At 41.4% G+C, this 22,049-nt stretch overlaps 1 protein-coding gene across 1 annotated transcript in view; it reads left to right on the forward strand.

Moving 5' to 3' along the window:
* The first annotated feature begins 1,263 nt into the window (after positions 1 to 1,263).
* The window catches only part of ARID1A (AT-rich interaction domain 1A), an 88,003-nt gene continuing 67,217 nt past the window's right edge, over positions 1,264 to 22,049 (forward strand). The window contains exon 1 of the mRNA XM_026676057.2: positions 1,264 to 2,909. Coding sequence (XP_026531842.2) covers positions 1,776 to 2,909 — 1,134 coding nt within the window. The 5' untranslated portion in view covers positions 1,264 to 1,775. The remainder of the gene's footprint in view (positions 2,910 to 22,049) is intronic.

Consider the following 22,049-nt stretch of genomic DNA (forward strand, 5'->3'; position numbering starts at 1 on the left):
GTAAATTTTAAATCTGTATATTTCTTCTATTCATCACAGAGGCTGTGTTCATATAATGTGCTAGCCTGTGAATCACTGAACCTTGGTGGGCTGAATGCCTAGTTTGTGGAAACCAAGGCAATCAGATCCAACTTCTTTTTAGGTTTGCATGTTGCTGCAAGCTCAGCCAAAATCTGGACTTTGCATATAAGTCACCTAATAAAGAGATTTGGAGGCGCAGGGTCCTGCTTCAGCCCAAGGGTACACATTCGGGCATCAAACACCAGCTGAGTACACATGGACCTCACATGTTGCTTCTGGCATTACACATGAGTTTGATTGTCATTCTTCTGTTGTCCTCTGGACCCCCCCATTGGTCAGATGAAAGAAACTTAGGCTGCACGAGGCATGCTCCCTGCAGCATTAAGGGTAGTCACAAGAAATGTAAATTAATTTCTTGGTGTGTTTACTTGAATTAAAACCTTGACCATTGTTCCCTAAGATCCGTTTGCAGAATACACTGAACCACATACACTGAGAGTTAACGTTTTTTGGCTGGCACTGTTGGTGTGAACTTGGCCCCCTATGATTAATTGACGTTCAGTCTGTCTTGCGAATTATACAAACGAACACCAGTGGCCAGAAAGGTATTACTTGCACTACTCAAATCCATCCTCTTTTGAACATGCTGGGGAACTGCACGCCTGCCGCCTTTTTTGAAGAAACAGTGCCACCCATCACCCGGTTTTCCCAAGTTATTACAGTGAGCATCACAAGTAGAGTGAACTTTCCCACTCCTCCTCCATCCAGCAGGGCTGTAGTTGAAGTTTTGATCTATTCTGGCAGTTCATCTCTCCGGCCTTTATGCGGCGTCTCTTAATCCCTCCTGCCCTTAAAGCTACCAAGTCCTGGACTTTCCTAGCGACAGGAGGCTTTGTGCGCTTTGCAGAAAAAAGAGAGCAAGCGGCTGCCGCTTCCCTCGGGGGGTTAGTGGGAGCGGGCGGGCCCGGAGCTGCCTCCGCTCTCCTCCGAAGGGAAGGTTCCCCTGGTCCATCTTGGCTGTTTTGTCAGCAGCGAAGCTTCCTTTTGTGGCTTCGAAAAGCTGGAGTTCGGCTCCTCCGCCGGCAATCCGTAACAGGTTTTGCGAGCGGCCGGCGGCTGTTCGCTTCCAGCTTCAGCCGTGCTGAGTTGAAGGCGTCCAGGGCCTGGCAGCTCCTCCTTTGTGAGGGGGGAGGGGAAGGGCGCTCCGCTCCGCGCCAGATTCCACTCCGGGTTTGGCAAGTTGCCGCGGCGCTGGGTAAAATGGCAGTGCTGAGCCTCGTGTCGGAGTGAGCAGGACTCGGCGGACTTGAGTCGGAAGCCGCCGCCACTCGGCTCGCCTCAGTCTCGCCTCTCGGCCCGGCTCCGCGCAAGGGGCTCTGTCCGGCGTCTCCTCGCCCGCTGTGCCCCCCTTCCCTTTCTCCTCTCCCCCACCGGGAGCCCCGTCCTGCTCCCCTCCCCCTTTCCTCCTCCTCCTCCTCCTCTCCCCTTTCTTCGCCGGCTGCAACTGAGCGAGGAGGCACCGCGGGGCCAGGCCCCTCGCACCCGCGTCCAGCCCGCCGGAGCTCGCCGCGCCGGGGGAGGAATGAGACCCCGTTGTCCCGCGGAGCCCGCCGCCGCTTGAGCGGGGAGGACGACGACGACGAAGAGGAGGAGGAGGAGGAGAAGAGCGGTGAGGCCTTGTGCCGGCCGGCCGGCCAGGCGGGGAGTAGGTCGGGCGGGGGGGTGGGTGGGCTGGCTGGCTGGGGAGGGGGATCATGGCCGCTCAGGTGGCCCCCGCCGCCAGCAGCTTGGGTGCCCCGGCTCCGTCCGAGCTGAAGAAAGCGGAGGCGCAGCAGCGGGATTGTTCGTCGGAGGAGGCGGGGGGCGAGGCGGCGGAGCGCGGCGGCGAGAAGCAGTCGGAAAGTGAAGGTCCCCCGGGAAAGGAACTGCAGGACGGGGCCGAGAGCAATGGCGGGGGCGCCGGAGCCGAGCCCGACCTGAAGAGCCCCAACGGGAACCCGGGCCCTAGGCCCGTCGCCACCCTGAACAATAACCTCCCGGAGCCGCCCGGTAGTGGTAGCGGCGGCGGCAGTAGCAACAGCAGCGACGGGGTGGGGACGCCGCAGCCACAGCAGCAGCAGCAACCGCCGCCCCCGACTCATCCGGCCGCCTTAGCCCCGCCAGCCTACGGGTTCGGGCAACCCTACGGTCGAGGCGCCCAGGCGGCTGCGGCCGTCGTCGCGGCCGCTGCTTTCCACCAACATGGCGGACAACAAAGCCCTGGCATGGCAGCGCTGCAGAGCGGGGGCCTGGAGCAGCCGTACTCGGGGCCCACGGGGCCCCCCCAGGGGCCGCCCCCTCCCCAGAACTCGCATGGCGTCGGCAGCGCGGAGCACGGCTTCCCCAACCACCAGTACAACAACTACTACCCCGCCGCCGGGCGCAGCGCCGGCGCCTACCCGCCTCCCCCTCAGGCCTACGCCCTGAGTTCCCCCCGGGGAAACGCTCAAAGCCCCGCTCAAGCCGGGGCGAAACCGCCGGCCTCTGTTTTCCAGCAGCAGCGGTTTGGGGCCATGGGGCCCTCGGCCGGCGGCGCAGGAGGTGGCAGCGTCGGGGGCCCAACCCCGCAACCCACGTCGACCCCCACCCTCAACCAGCTGCTCACTTCCCCTAGCTCGACCAGGGGCTATCAAGGGTACCCCGGGGCCGATTACGGGAGCGGCCCCCAGGATGGCGGAGCGACGGCCAAGGCCCCGGCCGCACCGGACATTGCTTCTCAGTACAGCGGGGCCACCGGCCAGGGCTGGGCGGCAGCCGGCCCGACAAGCCAACAAAGGAGCCACCACGCGCCCATGAGCCCCGGGAGCAGCAGCGCCGCCGGGGGACAGTCGCTCGCCAGGAGCCAACAGGTAAAACTCGGGCACGGGGGAAGGGGGTGCCGGGGCGCCCCTGGGCCGTCGGCCGGGGGTCGGCTGGAGAAGGCCGAGAGCGAAAGCAGGAGGGGAGGCTGCCGGTTTGCGGGGCTGGGGGGCGCTTCCGTGGGGCCGGGCTCGTCTGGGCTTTCCCAGGCCCACATCGCTAGTGAGCTGCCATTGTCTGCCTCTCTTTCCTCTGTCTCTAAAATGGCTGCCTCTCTGCCTTCCCTTCCTCCCTTCTCCAGCCTTAGTGGCAGGTCTTTCTGAGAGGGCCCTTCTGTTCGGTTGTTACCCTTCCTCGCCGCGAGCCTGTCGGGGGTTCCTGGTGGGTTGGGGAGGCAAGGCTGGCCGCCGCCACCTCTGGGGGAAGGAGGGGTGGGGTGGCAAAAAATAGCTCCCTGTTGCTGCCTTGGGGGAAAAAAAAAAGAGGGTGTGCGGAGCGGCTCGGGGTTGGCGAAGTCCGTGGGGCTCTGCTCTCTGCCATCTCCCTCTTCTCCCCCCTTGGGGTGGCTCGGCTTGAGCGGCCTGCGAGGTGCCAGGGGGTAAGAAGAGGGCAAGGGACCTCCTTGGACACTCTCCCCTTGTCCAGGCTGGACGGAGCCATTTTCTGGATAACCTTTTTTGATCACCAGGTGCTTTCAGCTTTTGCCTGGCAGTGCTGGTAAACAGTTCAGTGATTGGAGTAGTAAGTGCAGATTGCTTTGGTTTGGGATTTGAATTATGGAGGTAAAATCCTTCTGTCAAAGCCAGGAGACAGTTGGTCTTAGGTTGACATCCTATCTGTGATCTGATTGGCTCCCCATCTCCTGCTCTTGGCCATTTATAATTGCCTCTGATGTAATGGTACAACAATCCTGATGAGCTCATAAACTTTTACACTCTGCTTTTCCTACCAGCCCTAACCCAGCGCATCCCTGCCACTTTTGGCTTTTTTTTTATTTTTATTTTTTTATTATTATTTGGATTCCACAGCTGAAATTGGCTGTGACCTTGAGGAAGTTCAGCAGGAGCAGATCCAGAGACCGCCTGCCCTAGATGCATTGTGCTTTGAAACAAAAGAGGCAGAGGTGCATTTTGTGCTAGCACGAATTTATTTTGCTGGTTAAGCCTGAAGTCGATTCTGTGGACACAATACTGTGTGTCGTGTAATTTTCCTCCTGTCAAACAAATTCATTTATTTCCTTTCTGTGACTCCTGGAGAATAAGTGATTCTTTTCAAGTTTGATAGAGCTCCTGTTTCCAACAGGACCTGACCTTTTTCATCTTGAATCACTGGCTGCACAAACAAATACCATAATTACAATTCATTATTTTCAAAATTCATATTGCTTAAACAGTACGTTTTATTCTACAAGGCAAATAAAATTATTTTCTTGAAAGAGAAAGTTGAATCTCTGCTTTAGTGTAGGGACATTTAATAAAAATGTTATGTGCAATAACAGAAATTGAGGGAGTGATAGTTTACCTTAATTGTAACTGGAATTTGTAGTTTTATTTTTAAAATGTAAGTAATAAACACTTATGTATTAAGCTGTACTGTTGATCCAGTATTTGCTATCCAGTATTTGTCTATTAAAAGGTAAACGTTTCATTTATCTGCTGAGTTCTTAATACTTTAGACTGTTCATCACTGTTTGTCATACTTTAATTTGATAGTTTTGCACTAGGAGCAAAAAGAGATTACTTGAAGTTTATTTCTTAAAAATGTATGGACAACGTATTATTATAAAAATTCTCCATTTAAATATACCATTTTATGCAATGTTGCCAGCATACCTACTGCTGTAGTATAATAATCTGTTAAATGGGCTTACAATTCTAGGAAGATGATAGACAGGAGGAGAATAGGACAAATAGAAAAAATAAGCTTACTGTGTCATTAATTCTTCTGAAGTAGAACTGAATTTTTTTTAAAAAAAATTGATTCAACTTGGAGCATATTGTAATAATTCTATGTATTTAGGTGAAACTGCACAGATTTCTTAGAGCTGCTTAATACGCTGAAAGTCAGGTATACTCATCAGAGAGCTATAATTGGTCTTGGTAACCTGAAATACCTAGGTAATGTATGTTTGCTTTACACTTCACACTTGTGAAGATGCTCACCACACAGCAGGTGTTAACTTAAAAATTAAAAATGCTTTCCATATTGGTTCGCATATGTTTTTGCTGCAAAAACCAATCACTCTTTAGCATTTTTGCATTTCATTATGAGCAGAGGCAAATTATCTTATTGAAAAGTTTATGACAACTATTAGGAGAAAGTATATGCAAATTAAACTAGGTTATGTATATGAGAATACCTCCTTTAGGGATAATAAAACACTATAAAATACTACATTTTTCACATTTCTATACAGGCGATTTCTAAGAGGGACATACTAAGATGGTATGTAAATAAAATGATTTTTGAATTCAAGTAATTGATATGCATGTCAGCATATTGAAACTGAGGAGGAGGGATTGGATTAGGATTAGATTCAGATTCAGACCACACATTCCCACAATTCCATCAAGAGTTGAAAAATAAAGATAAGAGTAACATTTTTAAAGTTATATTTATTTGTAAGGCTTAACTTTATTATTTATCTTCAGTAATCCCAAGTGATAAATGACTGGGAAGTTTAGAAAGGAATGCTAGTACAAAAAAGAAGAAATGAAATAGATTAATTCCTGTTTTCATATGGCATTGCGTTGCATAATTTGTTTGGTTCCCATTGCTAGATCTGACCTAGAGACTTAGAAGAATGTCTGATTAACTTGGCAGTATTTGTGGTTACTCATTAGTTTATCTGTCTCATGTTAAAGAAACCAAGATCACTACCTTTATATGCAGTTACTATAGAAGCATTACACAGTTTAATGACTGTTGTGTGGAGCAAGGGAGGCTAGGATAGACTTAAAAGTAATTAACAAAACTCTAAAAACATAATACAAAAAAAATTGGCTTAACGTGTATTAATTGTAATGTACAAATTGTGGTTTATAGTTTAGTAGAATGCATGAATCTAATCTGACTAGGTTTATTTTTCACATTTATCTCTAAAGCGCTTGGTTCTTGGTTTACTAAAAGTAGCGGTTGTGGTTTATAACCTGGTGAATGGCTTGGGCTTTAGTTTATTCTCAGAGTATGATGGCTCAATGCAGTGTCCGAACCTAGTCTATGAATGCTTACCTACTCCTTCCATCACATGATGGAAGTATCAATATCAGTAAGGAAAGCAGACAGGGCCAAATTTAGAACTCTAGAATTGTAGAGTTCTTGATCAATTCTTGCATGGTTTTCACTGAAGCTGTAGGGCATCTAGAAAAAATAATTTTGGAATGAGTAGTTAATACAAACAGTTCTGTAGCAGGTCATATCTCATAACTTTTTAAACAGCATTTCATAAACAGAGTTTACAAAACTGGCTATTAGCTTAGAATTCATTTAAAGTGAAGCTTTAATAAAACATGCATTTTAGACTCAATACTTGTTCTGTATTACTAGTGTTGAGGCTAAATTTGATAAGGGAAACATGGAAATGTTTAAAAGTGAATTGAATGAAATTGGTACTAAGTGTGCCTATACTATTGATAAGCACTGATTCTTTAGAATTAGAAATTAGTGTCTGAAATAAGAATAGAAATTTATTGAGGTTTTGGTATTTGGTTACATAGACTGCCAGAAGAGTAGTAACTTTGGTATAACTTTTGCATTTAAAGTTTGAAGATTCTCAGAATTGGTCTGCATTGATAGATACTTGGCTTTTGACTAATAAACATATAACCACATATTATAGATCATAGTCTCATTTGGGTATTACTAGGCCCTATGATTCTAAGGCCATGCAACCAAAATGTTACTGTATTTCATTGGAAAAATGGGTTTCCATAATTTTAACGCTTTACATATTTTTGAGCCTATCTTCACAAAGACTGAAGAGGGTAAACTATGGCACAAGCACTGATGATTCCTTGTTGCCTTTGAGAAAACTTCAGGTTGGTGTCTGGAAAAACCATAGACCAGAGCTGTACCTGTGCTAAAACATTACTGGGGATTATCTTGAAAGCTGTGTATGACTTGCATTTGGACTTCCTGAATGAACACAGTGCCCTGTGCACACCTGCCAATATCCACTTATTGAGATCATTTGAGGAAGTTTACTGTGACTTGAAAACAAGCCTTCTCTATTGCTAGCTCAGTTCTTTGGAATGCATGCTTTGCTGAGTTAAAAGGAGCCGACCTCTTCGTTGGCCTTTTAAAAAGCATGCACACCATCTAAACAAGTTTGTAATTACTGATATTCTATTAAGTATTGCTTTAAATTGTTTTAATATCTTAGATTTTAATTTTGATTTTAAATGGAAATTGCCAAGAGACCTTAGTGTATTTACTAAATATCTGGGTCAGGAAAATTATATGAGATTCTGAATGCTACTAGAACAAGGCTTTTAGAAACCTTGTATCATTGAAATCTTGTTGATTAAAATATACAAACTGAACACAGGGCTATATAGGGACTCCAAAAGTTTGACTTGTAATATTCTGTGACCTTTAAAAGCTGGCAGCCTGATTTGGTTTTTAATGTGCCATAAGTGACCAAGGAGTAATAATTTAACTTTCCCTTAATTTTGAAAATGAAATAATTTCATTTTTTTGTCCTAACTCCATCCACTTTATTATATGTGTCCCCTTCTGAACACGCCTGGAAAATGTTGACTATTCTTGCCATAGACCATTCCTTTTATATAGGAGAAGGTTTTTACTAATAAGATATTGAAAAAATATGATTGTAGAATTTCCATGGGTAACATGACTTTGATTCTGTACAGTGCTTGGGACAATCTAACTGTCAAAAGTGAAAATACTGTAAATTTGGAAAGTTGCATTTAAATGAATACTTCATTCACATATAACCATATAATCTTTCACTGACATTCTTAAACTCAGTTCTAGATTCATGACATCGTATGATTAATTTTGGCTCAGCCTAATACATGAAATTAGCTCGTGTGATTTCTGAATTTTAAACTGATAGGTAACTCATTTCTCAGTCAAAAGCTACAATTTTTCAGAATAATTTGCTGGTGCCATATTGTGGATGGGGCTGAAAGAAACCATGGCTGTAGCCAGAGCTAGAAGTATTGCTTGAGTAGCCTTAGTTCTCATAGCTAAAGCTAGTAGGGAAAGGAAAGAACAGTTATCAGAGATGTGAACTGACCTCGTGCATTGATGTTTTTGCCCACATGTTTAGCATTTTATATGAAACAGGTCACTGTGGTTGAACATGGTTCAGTTAAAGCCTATTGGCTTAGTGATATATATGGGTCCAAGCAACATTTCATTACTACAGACACCTTTTAAGTTGTCTTTTGCTGTTTGTTATATCTATACTCTTCTTTTTTTTTTTAGTTTTAACTGTAACTCATTTTAAGTTGTTATACAGGGAAATGGAGATGTACGTTACAAATGAAGTCATGATTTGAACAAATGCCATTTTATAGACCCATATTAGAGGAGCTTTTGAAACTGGAAAAAAACCCACACTTTGACATTGATTTGTATGAGCTGTATTGTCATATCTGAATTCTCAGATAAGAGATTGAGCTGTTGTGCTTCACTTCAAACTGCTGTGCCATGAAGGTAGGAACCAGTTTAGGGAGCTAAGTACTTGAATGGTAGGCTGGAATCTTAAGCCATGGAAACAGTTCTTATCTGTGGTTAGAAAAATATGGCTTGGCATGATTTCTGGTCATCACAGTGATTATTCTGAGTTCATTAGAAAAATTGAAAACCATTTCTTATAAATTGATTGAAAAATTGTAGATGTAGAAGTTGACATTGATGCAGAAATACTTTTCTTTAAAAAGATAGGGCTGCTTTTTAACTTCCCTTTTGTTCCATGTTCATGTTACACTTTCCTTTTCTTGTTGTGAAGACAAGATGCTCCTATGTGAGAGTTCATAAGAAAAGTAGAAGGTTTATGTTGCTTGTCCTGGAATTAAATCTTAAAAATAACATGCTATATATTAAAATGTATTCTGTAATGTTATTGTCTTGCACATGCTGATTTTTTTTCTTAGTGCAGGCTGTTCCCTTCCGTGTGTTAATTTATATAGTAAGTCTTATCATAATATGTCAAGGCTCTTCATTGAGTTATCTACTGAGGAGCCAATGGGACAGTTGCTTTATGAACCATTTCTGATCTGACTCTCCTGCCAATTTTCTAAGCTAATCAGTCTCCACTGTCATTTCATCTTTTTTTAAAGTTTAATGTCAATGGTAATGTTATAATAGTTCATTCATAAATTGTGACTGGTGCTGAGAGATCTCCCTGGCATCAGAAGTTCTTAAATTTGTTGGAGAAAGGGGAAAAAAAACCCCTTTTTGTATTTTCAAACCACTTGAATTCAAATTAGAACAGGGTTTTTTTTTACTTGTAGAGAGCAACAACCTTAAGCACTTTGAAGTCATGTTTCACAGTTGCCTGTCCATCAGAAACAAGGCATTTTGTAAAATAATTTAGTAATTGTAAACATAAAGAATAAGGAGGCCAGAAAACTAATTTCAGTTACCCCTACAGATTAGTATTACCTGAATTTTGTTATCTCAACAAATGCCTTGTAGAAGCAGTCATTGTTTCTTCTATCAGTCATTTGGTGATGAATATGTTATCCCATAAAACCTGAATTGGATAGATTTAACTATAATTTGTCTTTATTCATGATTCAAGCCAGAATCTGTTGTCACTGGTGCAGGCAAAACAACTTTAAGAAGAGGAAGAAAACATTCTTTTCAACCATATCTGGGATTAAACGGGAGAGAATACGATGTGTACTGGATTAATACTTCACTCAAGACTTGTGTTAGAATTGGAATGGAAACAGAGTGTCACTTATTTTCAAAACAAGAAATTCATATCAAACCTTTAAGATAAGATTGTTGCATACTGACACGTGGAGGAAACCACTTTATTAAACACACTCTATTTGCAAGATGAATAAGTAGCATTTCTTGGTGGGTATAGGGATGCTATCTATAAACTGGAAGATAATTTTTTTAAAGTCACTTTAAAGCCTTGGGATTTTTTTTTTTTTTTTTGGGAAAGGATAAAAAGTACACTTCTAGGCTCTACCCCCACCAAATAAATTGCACTGCTTTTAAAGTTCATTCTGATTTGTGGGAATGAAATGAACTCCTAAGGTTAGTTTTTATAATAATAACAGCAAGTCTGAGAATAGCCTGTTGCCACATTCAGTCTGTTCTGTGTCCCCATCTTCGTGTTTGAATTCTGAAAGGTGCAGTTAAAGGTAGTCCTCAACTTACAATCACAATTGAGCCCCACATTTCTGTTGCTAAATGAGACAGTTGCTGAGTGAGTTTTACCCCATTTTATGACCTTTCTTGCCACAGTTGTCACTGCACTTATTGAGTTAATAACATGGTTGTTAAGTGACTCTCACTTCCCCACTGACTTTGCATGTCGGAAGATCGCAAAAGGTGATCACATGACCCTCGGATACTGCGATCATCATAAATATGAGTCAGTTGCCCAGTGTCAGAATTTTGATCATGTGATCATGGTGCTGCAATGGTCGTAAGTGTGAAAAATGGTTCATCAGTCACTCAGTGCCATTGTAACTTTGCATAGTCACTAAACAAACTGCTGTAAGTTGAGGACTACATCTACTTAAAAATCTTTTATAGAGCCATCAATTTGAATGAGATTCTATTCATTTTGCAGATAGGGATGTATTTAATATAATGTAGTGTATTCCACTGAACACGCTGTTAAGTTTTGATGAATGATGATCTTGGGCTAAGTGCTAATATTACATGTTTTGGGAGCTATTTAAATTTGTTTGTCTTTCTGTTTTTGCATTCTGATCGATACTGCCCAATCCACTTTGTGTATTAATTATAAGAAAATGTAATTGTTGAGTTCCACATTGACTCTATCTGTATGTGAAACTCATTAATGGTAATTGTGCTTTTCATATGCTATTAAAACTGAGGTGGAGGAAGGGAGAAAAACTCAGGTTTATTTTTAAATAATAGAATAGTCACTATACATGACTATACAAATCTATATTGTTTTTATTTAAAAGTTGTTTCCTGTATTCTAGTGCAATTCACAAAAATGTCACATAAGGACCTATAAAATGGTAATTAAAAATAGAAAAGCAGCAATAGGAAACAATAATATGTAATTTCAGAAGAAGCAGCACTGCCATATTGTTCTAGCTATTTAACTGAAATGGAAAAAAACAACTTCCTAACTAAAATGTTAGTTAGACCCCTTCAGGGCCACATGACACTTAGGTACTAGATGTTATAATTGAGAAGGCTGCTTTCCAACTCTTTCTCCTCAAGAGTTAGGCCCTTGTAAAATGGCCTTCAACAATACGCTAAATACATGAGCAAAATCATGTAGATTAATAGGTTTTCTTTGACATCTGGATCTGGGTCATATGATGATTAAGACCCATGTTCTGCATTGTTTCTAAATATGCATTGGAAGCTTCTGCAGCTTGTTTATACCTTTTAGATTGCTCCATAAGGCTAGTTCTAATTAATAGTTTAATCTGTGTTTCTCAACGTGGCGACTTGAAGGTGATTAGAGAATGAAACTCCTAGAATTCTTCAACCAGCTGTTGAAGTTGAGAGTTGAAGTCCATCCATCTTCAAGTCGCCAAGATTGAAAAACACTGGCTTATATAATGTACCAGCCAATATTTAAAGACAGTTTTCCAACAAACCCAACTTTCTCTAAAATATACAGTACACTTATTTAGTTTTGCATATAATGGTAGTTTAGTACTATTTATTTAAAAGAAAATAGGTAGATCTACCAAAAAGGGGAAAATATGTTTTGTGTCATCAGTGATGTACAGTGTAAAACAATGACAACAAAATGAAACAGCCAGTCTAAACTATGAGTCTGCTAAAAGGAAATGCCGTGCCATTCAAGACAGGATGAATATTATAATTTTAATTTCCTTATGTCCTGAAAACTTGTAGCTGTTAAGAGGAAAGCCAAGACACACTAGGTGTTAAGATACACATACTGCATTCTACAAGGAGTTTAATAACTTGTTATTGGTAAATATACATATTTACTATTCTGAAATTGTTGAACTTCAGGAGTGAGTCTTAACATAGCTAAAATGCACCAAATACAACAGGAAGTATGACAAGTTTGGGGAAACTTGAAGGTTTTCAGAAGTGAGAAAATAAATCCCTGTGCTGCGTAAAACTCTGAATAGCACAGTCTGAATAGCACAGTGAGCATGTTCAGTTGCCACATGTTGCTGGGTAGCTAAGAACAAAAAAAAAGTTTTTAGGATATAAACTATTCTCATTTCTTTAGAGCAGCAAAGCAGCTGATTAATGGCCTTAAATTCTGATAATTCAAATTGCTGCTATATGGGAGATGGAATCTTAAAACTTTCAGCAGGTTGAAATGCATCATTTTCCCCATAGACATGTTCTTTTCAAACCAATTCAGCTCTTCCAGCACTACCCTGTTTCTCCAACAATACGGCCTCCCCCAATAGGAAGTCCCAGCATGTTTTATAGGCATGAAATGAAATTAAGCCCCTCCCCCCAAATTAAGGCCTATATTAAAACATGGGGAATGGTGGTGGTGGGGGCTTGCCGTTAGGAAGTACTTTTGTTGCACACCCGGATATGGTGCTGCCTGCGTTGACCCCGATACGAAGTGCCCCACCAACGCCGAGGTCAACATCCAAGCTGTCACTGCCCGCCCGCCCGCCTGAAGATGCAAGGGGGGGAATTAAGTCACCCCCGAAAAGACGACCTAGCCATTTTTTCGGGGCTCAAAAAAAAATAAAACCCGGCCTTATTATATGAGAAACACGGTACATAGAGTTAACTTTAAACATCAGGTTGAATAAAATTATTATTTTGCCCTTTTTGCCCAGGAAGGCTTTTTCTGTGCCTTTCTTCTGTGGCACAGCCCGTCTACATAAGAGAAACTAGAAATTCAGAGGCTTGAATTTTCCAGTATGATAAAAGGAGTCTGTGCAATTGTTGAGACAGAAGCTCAGTCTTTGATTCCTAGCCTTATGCTTAACTACAAGGTTATTCCTTCCCTCTGAGGAGCACTCCTTTCTTTCTTTATGCTCACTGTGTTTAAAGTAATAGTGCCCAAACTTGCCTTGGGAGGCACACCGAGGGAGGAAAACGTACCAACAGGGCTGGAACAGGAAGAACTGCTTCTCTGGGGATTAATATATTGCCTGCTGAAAAAAGGTATAAGTGATCTGCCCATGTGATATAATTAGGCATGGTTGGAGAAGGATTCATATTTCCCTGTGCACCTGGGCTTGCAGGTCTTGGCATTGCTCAGCAATTTTGCAATGCAACCTCAGCAGCAAATCACTTTTCTAGAATAGAACAGGACAATTTTTTAAAAAAATCTGGCCTTTCAGAAAGAAAGTCAATACAGTTACCTACTTAGTATCCCAATTTCTTTGAGTTTTAATCGTTGAATGGTTTTTGTAGGGTTAGTTTGTTTTAGCAGTTGTACCTGTTTCCCGTCTCTTGCATTTGCTGGGGAATCTGGCAACAGTCCTAGGAGCTGAGTCTGACTCTAACAATGGTCTCATTGCAGATTGTCTCTGTACCTTGCTGGTGACTGTGTCTAGAAAGTCTAGAGCAAAAGTGGGTTGTGAATACTGTTCTGTTCAATTACCAAGGCGCACAAGCACTAACAATGAAAAACAAAGAGGGTTGCATTCTTTTTACTCAGTGAAAGTAGATTTTAAACTTCCTGTTTACTTCTAATTGGATAGATTAAAAAAAAAAAACCAGAATCTTTTATCTGAGAATAGGCATGTGTGTTGCATACTGATTTTTTTCTTTACAACTTCATTTCAGTGTCACGTTGCATTAAGATACCATTCATGAATTTCAATTTGAGGCTCAGTACATACACCCCACTTTAACACTACCCTTCATTTGAAGAGTAAAGCTGTCAGCCTAAAAGCAAATCCCATTTGAATTCATTATGACTGAAGCAATGAATTAAGACACAAATGTCCCAAGTGTCCCAGAAACCAGGTGCTACAAGGGTTCAGGGCAGATCAGTATTTTCCAATGATACGAACGCTTGTCAGTTCAGACCATAAGCAATTTGTCTATTTAGAAAGAGCAAACACAAATAGTGGTGGGAGATCATAGAGCCAGTAGGAAATGTTGGGGAGAGACAGGTCTGCATTCTCCAATGAGCTGGTAATAATTAATGACATAGTTCAGTGATAATGTTATAATGTGTTTCTTGGTTTAACATAAGCAAATTCATCCATGATGGCCTGGTCTTATGTGTGAGTTGGGCCACTGAGGCTTGCTCAGCGAGCTCTGGTAAGAAGTCTCGGTTTAGTATTACACATAAATGTCAATAATTGATTTCATCATCCATTGCATAGCACATGATAAACAAAGCCTATAAAAAGCTATATGGGTTGTTTAAATATTCCTATCACCCAGTTATATATTTTCTCATCAAATTCTATTCCTTTCTCTCTCTCAATTCCTGACTTTCATGCTTGGCTCACCCAGCATTCTTATAATTAAGATGTTTAAATGAGGAAAATGAGAGAACAGAAAAAACAATGAACTAAAATGTATAAAACGTTAAAAAGAAAATTGCTATAGACATTAAAGATGGAGGAGGCCTGCTGACCTGATTTATTTATTAGATTTATAACCTGCCTTATCATTTGGAAACCTAAGAAAGCCTATGTAGTGCTCTTTCCTTTCATTAGAGCTCAATGGAAGTGTATGGAGGGAGTGATTAACTCAGGGACACAAGAGAGCTTTGAGGGTGGACTGGTATCGGCGTCATGTCTTGCCAGCACTGCTATGCTACACAGTCTTGGGGATGTCAAAGAGGAATGGAAGCTTGGAAGCAACTTCCAGTGGAGGTAGTGGGTCAGTCATCAGTAACTGACTTTAAATATGCTTGGCATAAACACATATCCATCATTTGACAAATAATAAATAAATAAATAAATAAATAAATAAATAAATTAAAAACAAACTCCGAGGACAGACTCAATGGACCACTAGGTCTTTTTCTTCTGTTTTCTATGTTTCTGTACCATTTATTGGCTTTGTAAACACAATTACACTCAGTGGTGAACATCAAGAACTACAATGAATTTAGCTGCATTTATTGTGCCCTGATTTCCCATACAGTTCAAATAATTATGAAGGTTTTACTTAGAGGAATATACTTACATTCACCAAAACAAAAACAAAAAACCAAGCTCTGGTTCTAGTTTCAATTATTTTTCAATTATATTTTGTTTAGTAACTGTTAAAAGATGTGTTTGTGATAGTCTAAACTTGTCTGGAATGCTTGAGACTGATCCTGGGAATCGGTCCTGCCCACCCAGTCCAAGAGATTCCCTGAAAAATGTGGTCCTAAATACACCGAGAAGTGTTGGCTGAAGGAATTTATTGCCTCCCTATCAGTTGATCCAAGTATATAGTAGAAAGTGCTGGCCATGCAGCGGTCTTCTTTAATACTCATCTGTAAGTTATGTTTCATGAATGACTATTAATGTTCTTCCAAATGACTGCAGGACTCTATCCTGAAGAGCTGAGAGAAAGAAAACTGGAATGTATTAACCTGACGTAAATAATTAAACAGGAATACCCAGCAAAGGCTGTATTTCTACATAATGGGGTTTTAACTATTGAAAGTAAGTTTCTTTTAAACAATCAATATGGCAAATATTTCCAATGTTGTCTCTCTCTGGCTTTTCACTCAGTGATGATCATGCCAGACTGCATTGAGCAATTGTCCTGGGTAAAATGCTTTATTGTTCCTATCTTGTCCATCCTTGACTTGGGTCACTTTTTTCATTTTACAGATCAGATTAGTTGAGTTCATAACCGCTGTGGGATTTAAATGAAAAATACGTGAACAATGCAGGTCTTGGGCTGTTAGTTAACTGGCAACCATTGGCTGCATGGGGTTTAGAGAACACTTTTGTTTAACGATTCTCTTTCTGAAAGTGATTTACAGTGAGATAAGAAACCTGAAGATACTATTGTGTTTTTTCTGCTAGCTCTTTTGAAAATGGGGATTGGGGGTCTTCAATCCCACCTTCTCTTTCCCCTCTACCAAAAGAAAACTACCAGGTAGAAAGCCAGGGTAGATAGAAACCACAATTTTCTCTTCTTGTTTTTGGCCTTTGCATTTCCATGGTGTGTATTGAGAAAGGGAAGCCTTTCCTTGCATAGCACAGAAGTCAAACGACCTCCAGTGGAAGAACTGCTCACTTTCTTTCTCCATTTGCAATTAATTGGTGGGGCTTCTCCACTGAGCAGATGAGTTTTTAAATTATTATGAAGGGGGCAGTGGCTGTTCGTAAATTGGAAGCCATTCTCCTCTATGGCTTATTTTTCTGCCTACTATAGCATGTAGCCTTTATGCATGTTCTTCTCTTTCATGGAACACAGTCCATAATTTAAAAAAAGATCACCTCTGGTTTAAAAGGAGATCTACTCTGCAGTGGCTCTCCTATCTTTGAAATATGCTACGAATTAAAAAAAAAAAAAAAAAGAACTGCACCACTGAGGGCTCTCTTATTTTTGGCAGCACTCTAATGCAGAGGTCTCCAACCTTGGCAATTTTAAGCCTGGCGGACTTCAACTCCCAGAATTCTCCAGCCAGCAAAGTTGGCTGGGGAATTCTGGGAATTGAAGTCTGCTTGGTTTAAAGTTGCCATGGTTGGAGACCTCTGCTCTAATGATTTCTCATTTGTAATATTTTAGAAAAGGATATTTGTTTTAATTGGTATTTTTACCAATTTCCTACTGGTGTCAATTTTTTTTTGATATTTGCTAATCTTTTCATGTTATTCAATAAGTTGCTTTGGAATAGTATTCAAAAGAAGATGCCTTAAGCCTATTTGAAATAAATACAATGCAACATCAATTGAACAGTAATTGTTATTGGGACCAGGTTGGAGATTGATTTGAATCTTGTTTAATCTCCAGATGATTAGTAAGACTTGACAGGGATTTCTAGCACACAAATATTTATCAGTAGCATCAAAAATATTAACCTAACACAGAGCATGGACCCAGCCAGTAGATTTGCTGCTCAACATGAAAAGTCATGGATTCTGAAGATGGTTGTTTAAGTGGTAGTAGCTAAATAAACCATGGATGCCTCTTCCACAAATTCACTATGAAATGGGGAATTGGGAATTTTGTTCCACAGGAAGTAAGCTAGTACTGAAGCTATGATTTATTCTTGGCTTTAGATCTCTGGCTTGTTTGGGAAAGAGGCAACAAGGATTGGGCTTGTATTTCACAATGGAGAATTTATCATTGGTTTATTCAATTGCTGTCATGGGCAGTAGATTAGCTGCTCCTTCACAGTAATTCAGAATTACAGCCTATTGTAATGTGTGAACATGGCGATTTTCTTAACTCTGTTAAGTTGAGAGTTCATTGTTCTGTTTTGTTGCAGAAGTTGGAAATAATTACTGTTCTTTGGTGTCCCGTGATTACAGTTGTAGAAAGTGAACTGATTTTCAGAAACACTGCGTATGTGGTATTTAATTCCATGTCAATATAATGTTTACACCACACTTTTTCTTTCATAAGGAAGCCAAAGAAAAACAACAACAAATGAAATGTGGGAACATGAAAGCTATCTAACAAACTCTTATAGTGAAATATGATTTAAAATATAATTAAAGTTTCTCTTTTGCTATTTTGAAATCTGTGACATGGTGAATTGAAAGGATGCATCCTTCTAGATTTTAGTGCTTGCCAGTTCTCCTGAAATACTGTAATAAGTAATCAGAATAAAAAAAATTGAACTGTCTTATTTCTTCAGGAACTTGCATCCTTGCAAGCAGCTGATACAATAGCAATTCAGAATTCTATTTAGGAAAAAAAGAACAATCATCACATTTCCATTTGAAATCCACATTAAAGTCCCTTGGTAATTTTAGGCATTTTTTTGGCTTTTACTCCTCCCAACTTGTAATGGCGTTTTATCTCTATGGCATAATAAATATTGAAATAAGGCAGTGTTTCTCAAACTTGGCAGCTTGAAGATGCTATGCTGGCTGGGGCATTCTGGGAGTTGAAGTCCACACATCTTCAAGCTGGCAAGATTGAGAAACATAGTAATAAAGCATCTATACCTTTTAAAGTCCACTATATTGGGAGTTAATGGCTCTGATGCAGTGGTGGGCTTCAAATTTTTTTACTACCGGTTCTGTGGGCATGGCGGGAAGGATACTGTAAAATCCCCAGTCAGAGGTGGTATTTGCCGGTTCTCCGGACTTCTCAAAATGTCTGCTACTGGTTCTCCAGAACTGGTCAAAACCTGCTGAATGCCACCTCTGCTCTGATGCAATACTGTTCAGAAGACTTGCCTTTTTCTGACACTGCCCACTTCCCTTTTGTATATTAACTGACTCAAGCTAACGAGGGATGAGCGGATGTGAGTTCCTACAACTGAATATGGCTCCATAAAACCCTTTGATAATCCCAGATTCAGCTCCGAATACAACTGTTGAATATTAGTAAGATAGATTTCTTTGTTCTGAGATAGCAAACATTAAATAAAAAAATCTCTGTGGCATAAGGCCTTAAGATTAACAGGTTTTTAAAAAGCAGAAGGCAAAACTCTCAAAGCCACCATGTCCATCTTGTGCTCTCTTAGCCATCCCCAAAATCAGAAATACATTCCTCAATCTTAGAAAGATTGTCTATCCCATCATGAAAATGTACCTAAAGAAAGCATTCATTTAGTGACTGTTCAAAGTTATAACGGTGGTAAAAAAAAAGTGACTTTACTTGTACTCGCCACCATTGCAGCATCCCCATGGGATCAAAATTTGGCTGCTTGGCAACCGCATATATTGACAAAGGTTGCAGTGTCCTGTCCTCATGTGATTGCCATTTGTAACCTTTCCCGTTGGTTTCCAGCAACCAAAGTCAACAGAGAAAGTCGGACTCGCTTAAATGACCATGCGATTCACTTAACTGCAGTGGTTTGCTTAACCATGGCAACAAAATTGTAAAATTGGGCATAACTCACTTAGCAACGGAAATTCTGGTCTCAATTGATATGAATTGAGGACTGTCTGTAATGCAGAGGCTAGATACATGCATAAGCCAAAATTTCCTTATTTGTGCCGCAGTGTTGTGTAAATTTAGCCACGATACATGACAAGTAAGCAAACCATGGCTCCACATGAAGAGGAATTAGAGCGGGGTGAAGTGGAAGGTGGGGAGTATCAGAACCGAAATATGTCAGTCTTGTCTCTTTCATACTTGCCACCAATGCATACCATTCAATCAGTGGTGGGATTCAACTGGTGTAACAACCAGTTTGGTGAGCGTGCGAGCAGCATTTGAAAAAACCCCCATTTTCAGTGCTAAAACCTACCTTCTCTACTGCAGCCGCAGTGAATAAAGCAGCTGATGCACGGCAATCCACTGTGCTGCGCGAATCAGCTGGGCTGCAAAACATGGAAATATAGGATAGACTAGGGCAGGGACAGGTGGGCGGGGCCAACTAACCACCGGAACTACCGGTTCACCCAAACCGGTCCATACCAACTGAATCCCACTCCTGCATTCAATCATATTGCTACCCTGTTTCTCCAACAATACGGCCTCCCCCAATAGGAAGTCCCAGCATGTTTTATAGGCATGAAATGAAATTAAGCCCCTCCCCCAAATTAAGGCCTATATTAAAACATGCGAAATGGGGGAATGGTGGGGGCTTGCCGTTAGGAAGTACTTTTGTTGCACACCTGGATATGGTGCTGCCTGCGTTGACCCCGATACGAAGTGCCCCACCAACACCAAGGTCAACATCCAAGCCGTCGCCGCCCACCCAAAGATGCAAGGGGGGAATTAAGTCACCCGAAAAGACGGCCTAGCCATTTTGGGGGCTCAAAAAAAAATAAGACCCGGCCTTATTATATGAGAAACACGGTATTAAATGATACAGTTAGTCCTCGACTTACAACAGTTACAACAGCATTGCGAAAAGACTTATGACTATTTTTCACGCTTACGACCATTGTGGCATCGCCATAGTCACATGATCAAAATTCAGACACTATGCAACTGACTCAGATTTATGACAGTTGCAGTGTCCTGGGGTCATATTAATCACTTTTTGTGACCTGACAAGCAAAGTCAATGGGGAAGCCAGGTTAATTAACAACTGTGTTACTAATGTAACAACTGCAGTATGTCATAAAAGGGGCCAAAACTCACTTAAATCTCTCACTTAACAGAAAATTTGGGCTCAATTGTGCTTGTAAGTTGAGGACTACTGTACAATTCAAAATGTCTGAAAAATCAGTGAGGAAGCTGTGCTCTGTTCTGAAACTCTTTTTATAATAACTGTAGTTGGGTTTACCACCTGGTATTACGGTTTCTTGCTATACTTGTTCTTAAACTGTACTGAAAGGTATTCAGGAATGTCTGTTCCTCCTTTCCCCGTCGCATTGGCTTAATATGAATTTCTGTATCTATTCATCTGCAGCCAGGAATCTCAATTTTCCCCTCTCTTTCTTCCCACCCTCACCAGCTAAACAAATTTGGGTGTTTTTAACTTTGCTTTTTATAAGCAGTTCAATTAATCCAACTGGCCTACATGATTTGAGCTTTTGCTATATATCATGCCATATTAAGGAATAGGAAAAGGGGAAAAAAGATGCTAGTTTATCTCCATCCTTCCAATCACTATTAGGGGATAACCTCCCAAGAATAGTATATTCTAAGATTTTAGGGTACTGGACTGAAACCAGTTTTGATTTGGTATTCCTTGTTACACTAACTAACCAACTGGAGATATAATTCCCCCTCACCCCTGTTGGTCATTAGGAATTTTGTAATAGAGTATATTTGAGCCATGATATGTAAAATAGTAGGGACTTCAGTGGGCAGTAAAGATTTAATTTCAAGGCAGTGAAGTCTATGAGGCTGTTGTTTTTTTTAATTATAAAGACTTTTTATATGTAAATATACATTCCATTATTCTTACCAATTAGTTACTTGCCTGGTTTAGAGGTGAGTTAAGTCTGGCCAGGGACAGGATGCAAAATGGAGGAACTCTAAATAGAACCTTAACCAGTGAATGTCCTCTTTATTCTTCTGCACCATATAGTGGCTTGTCTTTCTGGACCAGCTATCAGCCAGTGGGAGCAATCAGGACTTACAGCTAATTACTGAGGAGCTGATCCCGCAGCCCTGTTGTTCATTTGCAGCCAATTCTGAGAGTTGAGCTTTCTCTGCCTTATTTTTAGAGAGGGCTGGAACTAGTTTATATTAAAGCTAATTAATACTTTAGATTCTCTTTGAAAGAGCTGCTTTGGGCTGTGCAAGGGCACCATTGCATCACCTGGCTTGTTAAGCAGACACATTTTTTTCCTGGATTGCCTAATCCTGAAAACAGATGCAGGTGCTTTAATGAGTTGCAAGCAGGTGCTGTTTTTTGTACTAGTTGCATGTTATGAAGCACCTCTTTCCAACTGAATGTAAAGCATTGCCCAAACCTTAATAATATAAATTCACTGTTGTAGTCTGGTATGGGCTATATCAGTGATGGCTAACCTTTTCCACGTTGCGTGCCAAAAGTGTGTGTGCGTGCCTGCACCCATGATGCAATATGTGCCCAACTCCCCCTGCCCTTCTGTGCATGACCCCCTGCGTGTGCACCGCACGTCTCTGCACATGCGTGCGCAACCCCCCACGCCGCATACCTCTGTGCATGCGCATCTCCTATGCACGTGTCTCCCCCCCCCACATGTGCAACAGATACCCAACAATCAGTTGGCTGGCGGGGGCCACGCACGCATGTGCAGTGGGGCTCTTCTGGGAGACCTCTCGCATGCCAGCAGAACTGGCTCTGCATGCCACTTCTGTCACACGTCATAGGTTCGCCATCACGGGGCTATACTCCTATTCACAGGTATTGCTGAGATGGGGAGGAGGGTAGTGGGATTTGCAATTTAAACATTTGCTCAAGAACAGTAATGCCAAAATGTCTAAAGCAGGGATGTCAAACTCACAGACCACATGTGTCACACGCTGCCCACGCCTGGATTAGTGAAGGGTAAAACAGTTGTGAT

Source organism: Notechis scutatus, chromosome 8 (assembly GCF_049901735.1).
Source record: "Notechis scutatus isolate UNSWTSFEM ecotype Mainland chromosome 8, rNotScu1.2, whole genome shotgun sequence".
NCBI lineage: Eukaryota > Metazoa > Chordata > Lepidosauria > Squamata > Elapidae > Notechis > Notechis scutatus.